Source organism: Rhincodon typus, chromosome 3, assembly GCF_021869965.1.
Source record: "Rhincodon typus isolate 14 chromosome 3, sRhiTyp1.1, whole genome shotgun sequence".
NCBI lineage: Eukaryota > Metazoa > Chordata > Chondrichthyes > Orectolobiformes > Rhincodontidae > Rhincodon > Rhincodon typus.
The window spans coordinates 10,319,592-10,334,749 of record NC_063334.1 but is presented as its reverse complement, the minus strand read 5'-3'; the positions used below and the strand labels follow the sequence as shown (position 1 = coordinate 10,334,749).

The window sequence follows — 15,158 nt, the reverse complement described above, 5'->3', positions numbered from 1 at the left end:
TCTGAGCCCGAAACGTCAGCCTTCCTGCTCCTCTGATGCTGCTTGGCCTGCTGTGTTCATCCAGCTCTGCACCTTGTTATCTCAGATTCTCCAGCATCTGCAGTTCCTGCTATCTCTGAAACAATTATGACCCACAGAGAGGCTGGCATACCAAGTGCTGGGAAGTCAGCGCTAAACAGTGAGAGTGCAGTCAGAGAGTAAGGTGAAGTGTAGAAAGGCTGGCAGCCCCCCAGTAATTATAAAGTGAGTGAGCACTAAGAGAGCAAGGTAATAATGTGAATCCGATGTAGAGAAACGAGATGTGTGTTTGTCCCTAAACTCAAAGTGGCCTGGAGAATACATACAGATGTATTTGAATAAGGATGGGAATGGTCTCAGATGAGATAAGACCATTGTTAAATAGTTCACCTTTATTCACTGCCTTAGGAGCTTACAATATAAAAAATTCTACCACCTACTGAAAGGAAAAAATTACCTTGCAGTTTGCAACAGCCAGTTACAGTTTCTTTTGGCCATGTACTGTCTCCAGTAATGCAATGAATAATCACCTCTTGAGGTGATATTCCATGCTGCAACTATACCAAGCTGCACTAACAGAGTTAATCTCTACAGTCTGGATTGCCTAAAATGACTGCACTTAATACAGGCTAAGACTGATCATGATCCCTCCTTTGTTTATATTGCATAAACCAATTATCTTTATTCTGGCATTGTATCATAGTGAGTTGTTATTTGGTTCCCATTACCACAAAACCCATAGTGGAAGGAAAGAGTCTTGATTCAAGGCTTTCCTCTAATGCACTCTAATTGAAATAAGCTTCTGTTCTCATTTGGGCCCCGACAGCATGAAAGCTGTTCATCTGGACTGAATTCAAATAACATCCAGCTCATATTAATTACTATTTCTCAAAGAAGGGTGAAGCTAATCCACTCTGAGCAGATCACAATTAACACAGCATCATTACTGGTTTGGGTTCATTTTGACTAGAATCCAATATGAAACAGAATCTAAACAACAAGTTTCATTAGCTTACAAGTCAAAACATTATGGCCTTTCTGCGTCTTACCAGTAAAAAAAAAATCTTGCTAGACTAATTTTAACTCATTTCTGCTCTTTTACTCAAAAACTCATTATTTTCAACTGAATGATCTGAATCAAGCTACATCTGAATTTGTACTGCATTCAGGTTTCCACATTAAATAATGTAGAATGGCTAACATTGTTTACGTAAACTGTGAATATTGGAATGGTGGGCAAGCCATAGAGATATATTATTTCATGGCGCTTGTCAATGTACAGGATTTGGCTGTCATGAACATCAACATCACACTAATTCAATTGGTCTAAACTCATCTTTATCCTGTATAAAAAGACTCCCATCAACCTATCAATCGGTTCACTCATCTATTTATAACTTACCTATGTTCATCTTGCCATTAATTCTGCCATGCGCTATCCTATGGTATCTATTGCTAAGCACAATAGGCCACCCTACTGTATACATCAGATAATATTGTGTCAAAAATCCACTGTGCTGTGTTCATTGACCTTGTGGGATGTGATAGCTAGTGTTACACAATTGACTTTAGTTCCCCATAAGTAATGAGCATTCCTTTCTGAAGTGAGAGTCAGTTAGCTCAGTTGGCCAGACTGTTTGTTTGTGATGCAGAGAGATGCTCAACAGCGTGGGTTCAATTTCCAAACCAGCTGAGGTTACTAAGAATGGCTCCCGTTCCCCAAGGTGTAGTGACCCTCAGGTCAAGCCACTACTAGTTGTCCCTCTCTCTAATGAGAGAGTAGGACTTTACCTTTACAATCAACAGGTTTTCGTTAGAAAACGAATGTTGGTGGATACAAATGACAATAGAATTGTGTATGATTGTGAGCTTTGGCGAGGTATTGAGAATGGCCTTGTCAACACAAATTGTTGAAGCTCAAACAGGTAAAGAGGTACCATGGACTCTAACTGAACAATGATTGATACCTTAAGGAGAAGGGATAAAACATGAACAGGAGAGGGAAACTTCTGTCACAATGACCCAAAATTTGCAGGGTTTGGAAAGCAAACTACCACTTGCAGTTGTTGCTACTTTGATTCTGACAGTAATATCAGTATGGAGCAAGTGCTGATTAACACAGGAATCATTAATTGAAGTCTGAGAGGACACAAGGGCAAATTCCACCACAGCAGCTGGTGGAATTTAAATTGGATGAATTAATCTTTAAATTCTTCAAGTGAAAGCTGGTATCAGTAATGGTGACCATGGGATGATCATTGATTGTCATAAAAATCCCCTCTGGGTCACTGTTGTCCTTTAGAGAAGGAAATCTGCAATCCTTACCTAGTCTGGTCTACATGTGATTCTAGAACCACAGCAATGTGGCTGACTCTTCACTGCCCTCCAAATGGCCTAGCAAGTGATTCAGTTGTCCAAACTGCTAGCATGGTAGATATAGTGACACTGGATGGACGGCAGTGTTCTAAGGAAGCAGCTCACCATTACATTCTCAAGGACAGTTACAGATTAGCAATAAATGTTGGCCTTGCCAGCAATGCCCACATACCATGACAGCTTTCTTTTAAAAGTCTGTCATTTACAATTCCATCAAAGGCTATGCTGCAGACCACTCACTATCCCACACCCCTCCCCCAAAGCCAACACCAATCAATTTATTGTGAATGCCCCATTTCTGTTCTCAAATGTAAAAACCCATAAAAACATTTAGCATTGATAAATAAAGTGTAACTGGCTTTTTAATCGCTGCCTGGACAACTGGCCTAAAATACAGTATATTTGTGGCATGTTATTAATTTAATTATTAATTGTCTCTGTTATGATTAACATTTAGATGTTTTTAAATAATTATGATTTATTTTTGAAATGACATTTATGATTTTACTTTATATTCATCTACTTGTCCAAATCTTTATTTCAAACTCTGTGTAACTTTTAAACAATAATTTGATTATTGGCGTGTTTCATTGTCGAGCTGGCTGTCAATGAGAATTCTTCACTTTGACTGGCTCCGCAGCCAGCTTGATAACACCACTACAGTCTAATGCTGGGAATCCCTTGGAAAATGCAAATCAAGACAGTCAAAGTGCTTGTCAGAGGTGATGACATTTCTTAGATTCTGAATGTTTTTCTCCAAGGTCAGTGGCAAGCATCTTTGCTTCACTATTTACAAAAAATTCTGGACCAATAAAAAAATCATTGAGGGATTAGTAATGCATCTGCATACTTAACCTTGTACACCTTTGATAAATTCTTTCAAAGAATCGTAGAATTATAATGGGGAAGAGGAGGCCCTTCAGCACAATCGAGCCTGTACTACCAAAAGTACACTATTACCTACACTAGTCCCACTTTCCCACACTAGGCCCATAGCCTTCAATGTTAGGACACTTCAAGGGCTCATCCAAGTACTATTTAAAAGTTGTGAGATTTCCTGCCTCAACTCCCCTCTGAGACAGTGCATTCCAGACTGCCACTACCCTCTGGGGTAAAATGTTTTTCCCCAAATCCACTCTCAATCTCCTGTCTTTTACGTTAAATTTGTGCCCCCTTGTTACTGACCCTTCGACTAAGGGGATATCCAACCTATCCGTGCACCTTATAATCTTATGCACCTCTATCAGGAACCCCCTCAGCCCTCTCTGCTCCAAAGTAAATGACTTAAGCTTACCCAACTGAAATGCTCTGACCTACACAACATCCTGGTGAATCCCCTCTGTACCCCTTCAGTGCAATCACATCCTTCCATTAGTGTGGTGACCAGAACTGTACACAATACTCCAGCTGTGGTCTCACCAAAGTCCTGTACTGCTCCAGCATAACCACTTACTCATAAACTATGCCATGATTGATTCAGGTAAGCGGCCCATTAGCCTTCTTAACTGCCCAATTAACCTGTCCTGCCACCTTCAGAGATCTGTGGACAAGCATCCCAAGAGCCCTATGTGTTTCTGAGCTTCCTAGAGTCCTGTTATTTATTGAGTTCTCCCTTGTCTTGTTCCTTCTTCCAAAGTTCATCACCTCACATTTATCGGAGTTAAACTCCTTCTGCCCATTGTAATAAAATATCACAAATGAGCAAAATATTTATACATTGCTACTTGAACAGATGCCAAACAAAGTGCTGGAGAAACACAGGAGGTCTGGCAGCATCTGCAGAGAGAGAAACACAGTGAATGTTTCGAGTCCCACCTCTTTGGTCCGAAATTCCAAAGAACAGCTATCGCTCTATCCCCACAGATACTGCCAGAGTAGCTGAGTTTCTCCAGCAGTTTCTGTTTTTACTTACATGTTGCTATTTTGCATGATAATAGCAATTAAACTATAGAGTAATAGATTTACAATTAAGTTAACTAAAAATTATTCATAATACTGGCAGGAAGTTATGATTTATGTCACATAACTGGTATTGCACAATGATTTCAATAATGATCCCTCAGTCTAAATAACCACTTATTTCAAACCTGTCACAGATTAAACTGATTTGTGACAGCATACATCTCTCAGGACATTCCTTTGAGTAATTTATAGAAAAATATTTCGTTGACAAAACATTTGCTCAGAAGGCTGCCCAAAACAAATAGAACAACAGAATGATGGATTTTTATTATACTTGGCACACTTTTCTTTTCACTTTTCGAATAGATATGTTTCAGGTTTGTGTATTCTTTAAACTTACCGATGCACTGAGAACCATCTGCCGATGTTACATAGCCACGGGGGCAGGTACAGTAATAGCTGCCAATAGTGTTCGTGCACTCGCCTCTATCACAGGCACCAAAGATTGTTTGACATTCATCAATATCTGAAAAATAAACCAAAAAAAGGGAAAAGAAATCAGCCAATTATACAAAATTATAACCAGATGGGATCTGTCTCTATGAATGACGAATTTGTTACATTTGCAAAAACTTTACTGATAATCCAGTTACCGAGAATATTTAGAACACCTCTGAAGTCCCAGCGAGGGCTTGTTGTTATCAGCAGTGTGGTTTGTGAATAGATTCACTTGCATCCTCATCTGGGACTAAGGCTCCCATACTAATGCCTGTGGTCACCAGTGCTTCTCCAGGGCCTGCAAATAAATTTGTGGCTTCACCTGCCACTGACTCAAACTCTTTGGTGAATTCTATATAAATACATATTCAATTTGATACCTCTTACTCTGCTTCCAGACTCCTTAATTTTTTTTTTGCCCAATTATCAGTCTTTTCACTTTCATTCTATGTTTAGGCTCTTAGTCTCCTGCTTTCTCCTTCGTGGTTAGTGGTCCTTCACCCTATTTTAGAGCCCTGGCATTATTCTCACACTCTGCATATATCACACTTCCCTATTAGGTTCTCAATTTCCAGCTATCATTCTCTGCATTGCACCATATAGAACCACAGAAGTTTTACATTATAGAAAGAAGTCATTCAGCCCATCGTATCTGTGTGAAGTGAGAAAACAACTATCCAGCTGTTCTAATCCCACTTATCAGCACATGGTCCGTAGTCTTGCAGGTTACACGTTTCATGTTTTCTGAATAAGTTCAGGGTTTCTGCCTCAACCAACAAACCAGGCAGTGAGGTCCACGCACCCATCATCCTCTGAGTGAAACGGTTTTTCTTCATGTCCCCTCTAATCCTTCTAAGAATCACCTTAAATCTGTGCCTCCTTTTAGCCGGCCTCTCCTCTAGGGGAAACAAGTTTTACTTGTCCGCTCCACCCAAACCCCTCATTATTTTATACCTCACAATTAAGTTGCTCGTCAGTCTCATCTGCCCCTAGGAAGACAACCACATCACATCCAAACTTTTCTCATAGCTCCAATTTCAAGCCCTGACAACATTCCTCTAAATGTCCTTTGTACTCTCTCTACAGGAATTATACCCTTCCTGTAATGTGACCAGAACTGTACAGAAAATGTCATTTGCGGCCTAGCCAGTGTTTTATGTAGTTCCGACATATCATCCATGCTTTTGTATTCAATACTTCACGCAAAGAAGGAAAGCATAAGACTTTCAGAAATAGTAACACTGCTCCACCATTCAATAGGATCATGGCTGATCCAACACTCCTCACTTCCACTTTTCTGCCTTCTCCCCTTAATCCTTGATTTCCCGACTGATCAAGAATCTAACTATCTCAGCCTTAAATACACGGAAGGATTCTACTCGATACCTTTCATTAATAAGACCACATTAAAATCAAGTTTCCTGCTTGCTGGTTAGTCACAGTTATTGATAGGGCATCATCATATGAGGCATAAAATATTTTCAGAGAAAGTAGGAATTGCCGATGCTGGAGAATCTGAGATAACAAGGTGTAGAGCTAGATGAACACAGCAGGCCAAGCAGCATCAGAGGAGCAGGAAGGCTGATGTTTCAGGTCTGGACCCTTCTTCAGAAATTTCTTAGAATGTTTTCAGGTCTTGTAAGATGAAAAGTGGACAGCATTAGATGGAGTCTATGATCAGTTTATAAGGTTTTGTACAAGTATACTTGGCGTTCAAGTTTAAAAGGGAATTTTTTATTCTCAGAACATATAGGGCATGTGGTTAAACTTTATTATTACAACCACTTTGGTGTATTAATCATCAGTTTACTAAATTTCAAAAATAATCCACATCGTCAATACCCTTTTATGCAAATAGCACCAGCTTTAACTCATCTTTTCAGGAAAGCACAATTCACATTACAACCATCTAAAGGCAGAGACCAAGCAGGTCATGTTTGAAAATATCCAAGACAGATGTTGGGAGGAGAAAAAAAAGCGAGATGGAGGAGGCCCTAAACACCATAAAATAAGGGCAAGTGTTTGTCTCCTTTCCTGCAGGATGTTGAAAACAGATATGTTTGGAAACTGTCTTCAAAAGCTGAAACAGAAAATGTGAAACAAGTTTCCAAGCTAACTCATGCACTAATATCCTATTGTACATGCCAAATGAAACAGTGCACTCACTTGGCAGCTGTGATTCATGATGGTCATTACACAGTTGAATTTTGTGGTAACGTCTAAATAGAGAAGTGCTTGAGTAATGGAGCAGAGGTGCCAAGAAGGGTAACAAGAATTTCATGAAGAAGGCCAATGTGAGTTTCGGCCAAGGAGTCCCTTAATTAATGGAATTAGATCTGGACTTCAATCATCAATTGTAATATTTAACAGTTAAATGCTCAGTAGCAGTTAACGTTATTTCAAGAAACGTTGAAGCAAAGTTTAACTTTTTTCTTTCTGACATACAGAGAATCTAATGCAAAGATTTTCAGTACTTCTGCAGTTCCCATCCTTCCAATATGTTCACTAAGTATTCATAGCAGTAACGGATGAACTGCCATGAATCACATTGACACTGAAAATCCGTACTTTGATAATAAAAAATGTCCCAGAAATAAAATAGGCTATTAAAGGTGTCATTAAATGTATAACAGTGTACTTTTTTTATGAACAATATAGCTCCTGGCACAGAGACATAGGTTGTGGATTCAAAACTTCTTCCAAGATTTGAGCAAAGAGTTCAGCTGGCACTTGAACTGTCAGAATGCTACACACTTGGAGCTCCTGCTTTCTGGATGAGGTGCTCATCTGAACTTCTGACTGTCTGTTTAGATAAATGTAAAAGATGCTCTATACTCTTCTGAGAAGATCAGGGAATCAAGGCACAACTGCTTTGATGTAAACGAATGACTTAGATTTGGGTGCACAGGGCAAAATTTCAAAATTTGTGGTTGACAGAAAAGTTACAAACATAGCGAATTATGAGGAACATAGTGACAAACTTTAAATGAACAAAGGCTGACTGGTGGACTGGACAGACACATACATGGCAACTGACATTTAATGCTGAGAGGTGTGAAGTGAAATATTTCAGTGGGAAAGACAAGCGGGAGTAATATGAAATAAAGGACACTATTCCCAAGGAACTGCAAGAACAAAGTGACCTGTGGGATGTGCGCACAAATCATTAATGGTGGCTATACAAGCTGAGAAAGTCATTAAAAAGCCATATGGCTTTATAAAGAGAGGCATAGAGTCCAGAAAAAAAAGTAGGTTAAGATGAGCCTTTATTAATCATTGTTTCAGTCTTACATGGTGCTCTATGTCCAATTTGAGCACTACATTTTAAGAAGGAAATGAAGGATTTATAGAGGGTGTAGAAAAAATTTAAGGTGGTTGGCAAAACAAAAAAACAAGATGACCCAAGAGAAAACCTTTTATGGAGTGTGCGTTTGGGTAGGGGTTGTGTTGTATTATGTCTTACAGTCAGTACGTCGTCATAGTATAAAACCTGATGGTAGAAAGACCACATACTCAATCCTACCTCAGTTCACTTGAAGCATGACACTGTAATCGAAGCACGCTGCTGTGTCGTAAACTACGAGCTGAATATTGGCCAAGACACACTTCAGCAGCACACAGATAAGACAAGAGAAATTGTACTTGGTTGTATTTGCACAGGATCAGCTAGTGTCCAGCAATGGATTAAAACAATAGGAAACAATTTTGAAACACAGTAAGTGGGAGTGACAAAAATCACATTGTTGCCCCACTATCCACACTCAAATGGTGGAAAGGAACATATGGTCCATATTGTCAAATCAATGATCATTAAATGTTGAACAACAAAAGTAAGATTTTCATATTGTACAGAGAAGTGATTACTATCTCCAGTACAACTAATGCCAGGCAGGTGCAAACGACCTTACCTGACAACTAACTGTCTAATCATTACAAGACACACCACATTATCCTTCTAGGGCAGATGAGAATGAACGTGATATGTAAATGAGTGAGCAGGTAGAGATCCATCAAAACTGCACAATGGGCAGAGAGTGAGAGTCAGAAATACACATACTTGGATTCCAGCAAAGGTTTCTGGAACTTGCAACTAGCCCCAGTCATAGGGGCATCATTACTGATCATGGTGTTACCAATCAGGTATGGAGTGAGTGAGGAAGAATGCTCTGATAATGATGATGATAATGTGGTCATGTTGAGGGACACCAGTGGAATCAAGGTGACCAAGATGACCAAACACCTACAGCAGAGAACACCACACGCCTCTTCAGGTGGGCATATGATCAGTAGATCAGAATAGTAATCAAACCATAAAAGAAAGTACTTGTAGAGGGGATGTGGCTGTAACTGGTTAGACCAGGATTTATTTACATCCCTAATTGCCCAGAGGGCAGTTAAGAGTCAAACACATTTTATAGGCCTGGAGTCACATTGGGCAGGCCAGGCAAGGATGGCAAGGTTTCCTTCCCTGTACGATATTAGCAAACTAGGTGAGTTTTTATGTCAATTAACAATTAGTTGCAATTAGACTAACTTTTGACTCCAGATTTTCACTATTTGCCATGATGGAATTCTAACCCTTGAGCTCAGAACATTAGACTGGGCTCTGGATCACTAGTGCAGTGACATTACCCATTATGTCACTGGTTCCCCCCAAAGACTTTGGCTGCTATATTCCATTTAAAAAAAAGTATTACACTAATGCTGTGTGACTCACTTTGACTGTGGTAAGTCAAGTTAGTTCAGTTTGTAGCAGTACTGCATCTGAAGGTTTAGATTTGAGCTTCAATCCAATAACTGGGCACATGTTCTAAACTGGCACCTCACTGCATACCAAGAGTGTCTTGGATTGCTGAAGAGCCATCAGTTAAATGAGGTGTGAAATCCAGGCCCTGTAATAACTGTGTTCAGTCTGCACATTAAAGATCTTTTTGCACTAAAAAAAAGAGAAGGAAGTTCTCTTGTCTATTGCTGGACTGTTAATGTTCCAGGAACCCATGTTTGAATCCTACCATGGCAGACGGTGGAATTTGAATTCAATAAAAATCTGGAATTAAGAGTCTAATGGTGACTGTGAATCCATTATTGGAAAAACCCATCTGGCTCACTAACGTCCTTTCAGGAAATCTTACCTGGTCTGGCCTACACAAGGTTCCAGACCCACAGCAATGTGGTTGACTCTTAACTGCCCTCTGGGTAATTAGGGATGGGCAATAAATACTTGCCCAGCCAGCGATGGCCTCATCCCCTGAATGAATAAAAACTTTCTCTCTGAACCAGTGGATTAAATCACTATTCATATGATTTACTTATGCATTGTATGCAAAATAGCTGATTGTTTTCCTCACACTGCTCAATGCTTACAACAGAAAGTAATCCAATGGCATGAAGCACCTCAGAGATCCTGAGGATTTGGTAAGATGCTTTATAAAGGCAAGATGCTTCATGTAATGTTACATCATGGATATTTTTCCATTTGTTTTCTGGATGAAAGGAAGGTGTTCTGCTTGATCAGGCTTGTACTCAAACTCAGAACTGAGCTGTTTAATTGTTCCAACAACAATTACCTGGCCACTACCAATAAAACTTCTTCGATTACACAGTTGACAATCTCCATATCTCCTTACACCACAAAGCAAAGTGAAACAAAATGACATAACCAAATTGATTTTTTTAATTTTAAAGGCAATTTTTGCCAGAAGTAACAAACATAAGAAGGACTCCTTGTCCCCAGCAAAATGCTGGAAACAACAGCAAAGCAGTATGTATTCAGAACTAAGTTGCTGGAGAAACTCAGCAGGTTAATGTTTCGGGTCCGGTAACCCTTCCTCAGAACTCAGAACTGTGTTCTGAGGAAGGGTCACCGGACCCGAAACGTTAACTCTGTTTTCTCCTTCACAGATGCTGCCAGACCTGCTGAGCTTTTCCAGCAACTTTGTTTTTGTTCCTAATTTACAGCATCCGCAGTTCTTTCGGTTTTTATTTATTCAGAACTGTCATTCAGATAATCTTGTAACATTTTTTGAGGGTGCTCTATAAAATAAAGCTGGCTCCACAGTTGTAGTATTTGCTTAACAAAGTATTATTCTTGAGTTTCCAGGGCTACTGATTTATGATGCCGGAATAAGTCAAATCCAAGTTCATTATATAGAGCTAACAAGGTGCAGAGCTGGATGAACACAGCAGGCCAAGCAGCATCAGAGGAGCAGGAAGACTGACGTTTCGGGCCTAGACCCTATAGAGCTGTTCACTTTTATTGGTGAATTTAGCGATTCAATTTTTTTCATGAAAACTGTTTATCAATGGCTTCACTCACGTTGTGTACAACTCATCGAAGTATCAGATGCACAACAGAAATAAGATGGCACAGACTAACAAAGGAAGGGAACTTTGCTTCCATGGGTTTCCTTTTTACAAAAATGTCTACACTTCAGAAGTACTTGGCTGCAGAGCACTTTTGAATGCCCTAAGGTTGTGAAAGGCGCTACAAAAAGAACAAGTTCTTTTTTTGTAACAAAAACTTATGCTTAGAAACAAGACAAAAGGAATGTAATCAAGAAAACTATACTCAAAAGGGAATTTGAGAGACAGGGGTCACAAATTAAATAAAATTTGATTTTGTCTAGACCTCACTAGAATTTGGAACGGGTTCTAAATTGTGATCCAACACATTGCAAATTTAACCATTGTTGCCAAACCACATGACTGAGTGAAATGAACAGCCTATGGAACATTTATTTTATATTGTTGTTTCACAGAAAGGTTCTATTACTGCTTTGTAACTAATATCTATCACTTGACGGTCAGCGAGAACAGTGTTGGTTAAGACGTAAAAGGGTGCTTTCTGACTGCATTGCTGAGCCAGATTTATTCAGAAGTGGCTTTGTATGTTTTATACTCATCTTCGAGTTAGTGTAGTTAAATTCTGTAATATCCTTAACTATTACATGCATGTATACACTTCAAGTAAACACTTTCACATACTAATACATTTAACATGCTCTTTTACATAACCAAAACACAGATGGAATACAATTACACTAGCTTTGATCAGATTCTGGAGTGGAATCTTATGGGGTCTGAGCGACATCGCGAGGATGGGGTGACCTGTGGCAGAATCGGATGGGAACTCCAGTGAAGCCTACTTTGATCTCCTGCCATCTTTGATGCTTTTGTTGAGCAGTGAAGATCATTTCTCTCCAGGGAGCAGTGAGTTGCCAGTTAAAGGGAATCATTACTTGTTAAATGCCTTGTTAATGGCTCTACTCCATTACTTAGTATTGAGTTTCCTATCTTAATAAACACTCCAGAAAAGCTAGACAGTGAGAATTCTTGGACATTGAAATCAGGGCAGTGTGATTTTAGCCTGCTGCTCACCTCCAATAGATCTCCATCCAAACAAGACCAAACAGGAAGGGAATGCAGCTTCAGAGCAAGAAGCCTTGTGGAGAGAGGTGGACCCAGTGAGTAAGACTGTGGGGGAAGGTTGGGGGGGTAGTGGTGGAAAAACATTACCATAAAGCTCATTGATTGGGATGTAACTGCTAATTTTAATGGCTATTGTAAATTGCTTTCAGAATCAATGTAAAAAGGAGAAGCATTTTACAGATTAAAATGCGACAGGCCAGTAGGAAATTTAAAAACAAATTAAATACTAATTAACTAATGTACAAATGCCGTGCTAAATGATGTGTTATACCTGCCTTTGATCTGGATGCTGGTGGACCCCATTGTGGACCACATCTGTAACAGGTGTTGTTTGCTTGAGCAACTCTGGCTCAGAGTTGATGAGCTGGAGTCTGAGCTTCAAACACCACGACACATCAGGGAGGGGGAGAGTTACCTGGATGTTTTAATACAGGAGGCCGTCACACCCCTTGGATTAACTGCCTCATATTCGGTCAGTGGTCAGGGATAGGAAGATGTGACTACGAGTGAGACAGGTAGAGGGATCCAGGAGCACTGAAGGAGCCTCAGCCCTTGAGTGTATCTAACAGGTTTGAGATTCTTGCTCCCTGTGTGGATGAGAGTGGGGGCTGTAGGGAGGATGAGCAAACTGACCATAGCACCATGGTACAGGGAGCCATTCAAGGGGGGGCAGAAAAGAGAAATGTAGCTGTAATTGGGGACAGTATAGTCAGGGGAATAGATACTGTTCCTCTGTGGCCAGGATCAAGGGTCCTGAAGGCTGTATTACCTGCCTGATGCCTGGGTTCAGGATCTGACATCCGGGTTGCAGAGGAAGTGGGAGAGGAAAGATTCAGTTGTCGTGGTCCACATAAGTTCAAGCAATACAGGTAGAAAGAGGAATTAGATAGCCTCTGACATGTCCTTATTGCTGCAGGGCTTACCTATGGTTAGTCCAATTCAACTTGCGGTCAATGGTAACCTCCAGAATGTTGTTTGTGGAGAATTCAGTGATTGGAATGCCACTAAGCATTAAGGGATTGTGGTCAGTTTATATCTTGTTGGAGATAGTCATTGCCTGGCACTGAAATGAACGCGACTTTTCACTTGTTGGCCCATGCCTGGATACAGGCCAGGTCTTGCTGCATTTAGACATAGACGGCTTCAATATTGGAGGATTCACAAATAGTGCTGAACAATGGGCAGTGAGGAATCATCTTCCTTTGTACCAGGTATAAGTCCAACAGTGGGCAGTTTTCCCTCTGATTTCCACTGACTCTCATTTTACTGGGGGTTCTTTGCTGTTAAACTTGGCCAAATGTGGCCTTGATGTAAAGACAGTCACTGTCACCTCGCCTATGCAATTTGGCTCTTTTGTCCATTTCCATTAGTTGCAAAGGTTGCAAATTTACCCTATAATCTCAGATTTGGGCTGACAAGTGGCAACATTTGTACCACTCAAACGTCAGGCAATGACCATCTCCAACAAGGGACAATCTAACCATTGCCCTTTGACATTCAATAGAATTACCATCACTGAATCCCCCACTACAAATATCCTTGGGGTTACTGTTGACCAGAACCTCAACTGGACTCGCCACATCAACACAGTGGAGACAAGAACAGGTCAGAGACTAGGAATACTGCAGCAAGTAACTTAACTCCAGACAGCAGAGAATAGAAGACCCCATCTCTCAGCACTATTTTCTCATGCTGGATAAATTGTCACTGTATAAAAGCTTCTTTCTTGGGTCCTAACTCCAGTGAGTGCAAGTCTAAATGCTTCAACTTAGCAGTATAAATCCTTAGTTAGGCCACATTTGGAATATTGCATGCAGTTCTAGTCACCACACTACCAGAAGGACATGGATACTTTGGAGAGGATACAGAAAAGGTTTAACAGGATGTTGCCTGGTTTGGAGGGTTTTAGGTATGAGGAGAGGTTGGATAAACTTGGATTGTATTCACTGAAAAAATGGAGGCTGAGGGGTGACCTGATAGAGGCCCACAAAGTTATAGAGAGGCATAGATAGGGTGGATAGTCAGAAGCTTTTCCCCAAGGTGGAAAGGTCAAGAGGGCACAGTTCAAGGTGAGAGGGGAAAAGTTTAGGGGACAATTGTGGGGAAAAGTTTTCACACAAAATGTGGTGGATGCCTGAAATGTACTGCCAGTGGAAGTGGTGGAAGCAGACACGTTAGCAATGTTTAAGGCGTATCTTGATAGACACATGAACAGGAGACAAACAGGGGGAGAGAAACGCATGTGGGCAATAAGTAGCAAGTGTAAATAGGGATTAGGAATCGGCGCAGGCTTGGTGGGTGGAAGGGCCTGTTCCTGTGCTATACTGTTCTTTGTTCTTGTCTCCTTTTAGCAACATTCAAAATCTACTTTAATGTGTGAAGAAATTTAACATTGTACTTTTTCTCTGAGGCTGAATTAGATTAGATTTGTAGCTCGGGTTGTGGGTGTTGAGGTCGGTTGGCTCACCGAGCTGGTTTGTTGTTTCGCAGATGTTTCGTTACCATGCTTGGTAACAATGCAGCCTCCGATGAAGCGTCGGTGTGTTTTCCTGCCTGGTTTTAAACTCTGGGGTCCGTTGAGATGGATTGCCTCACTTCCGGTTTTCCTTCGTAGTGGAATGTATATGGGGTCGAGTTCAATGTGTTTATTAATAGCATGCTTCGTGGAGTGCCATGCTTCCAGGAATTCTTGTGCTTGTCTCTGCCTAGCCTGTCCCAGGATCTTGGTGTTGTACCAGTCAAAATGGTAGTTCTCCTTGTCCATGTGGATTGAGATGAGTGAGTATTGGTCGTGTCTTAGATTAGATGAATTAGATTACATGTAAGCAATTTATAGTTGACCCTGAGTTGACCTTCTGATCACATATCTATGCCAGAAGTATGAATGCCTAATTTCTACTCCCTGTCTTTGTTTATCTGCAGATGAAGCCTTCATC

General features: G+C 40.5%; 1 protein-coding gene across 1 annotated transcript in view; it reads right to left on the bottom strand.

Annotated features, from left to right (window-relative positions):
- Window positions 1-4,334: 4,334 nt before the first annotated feature.
- The window catches only part of LOC109933222 (fibrillin-2-like), a 114,008-nt gene continuing 103,184 nt past the window's right edge, over window positions 4,335-15,158 (bottom strand). The window contains exons 8-9 of the mRNA XM_020532181.2: window positions 4,697-4,822; window positions 4,335-4,339 (exon numbers count right to left, since the gene is read on the bottom strand). Coding sequence (XP_020387770.2) covers window positions 4,335-4,339; window positions 4,697-4,822 — 131 coding nt within the window. The remainder of the gene's footprint in view (window positions 4,340-4,696; window positions 4,823-15,158) is intronic.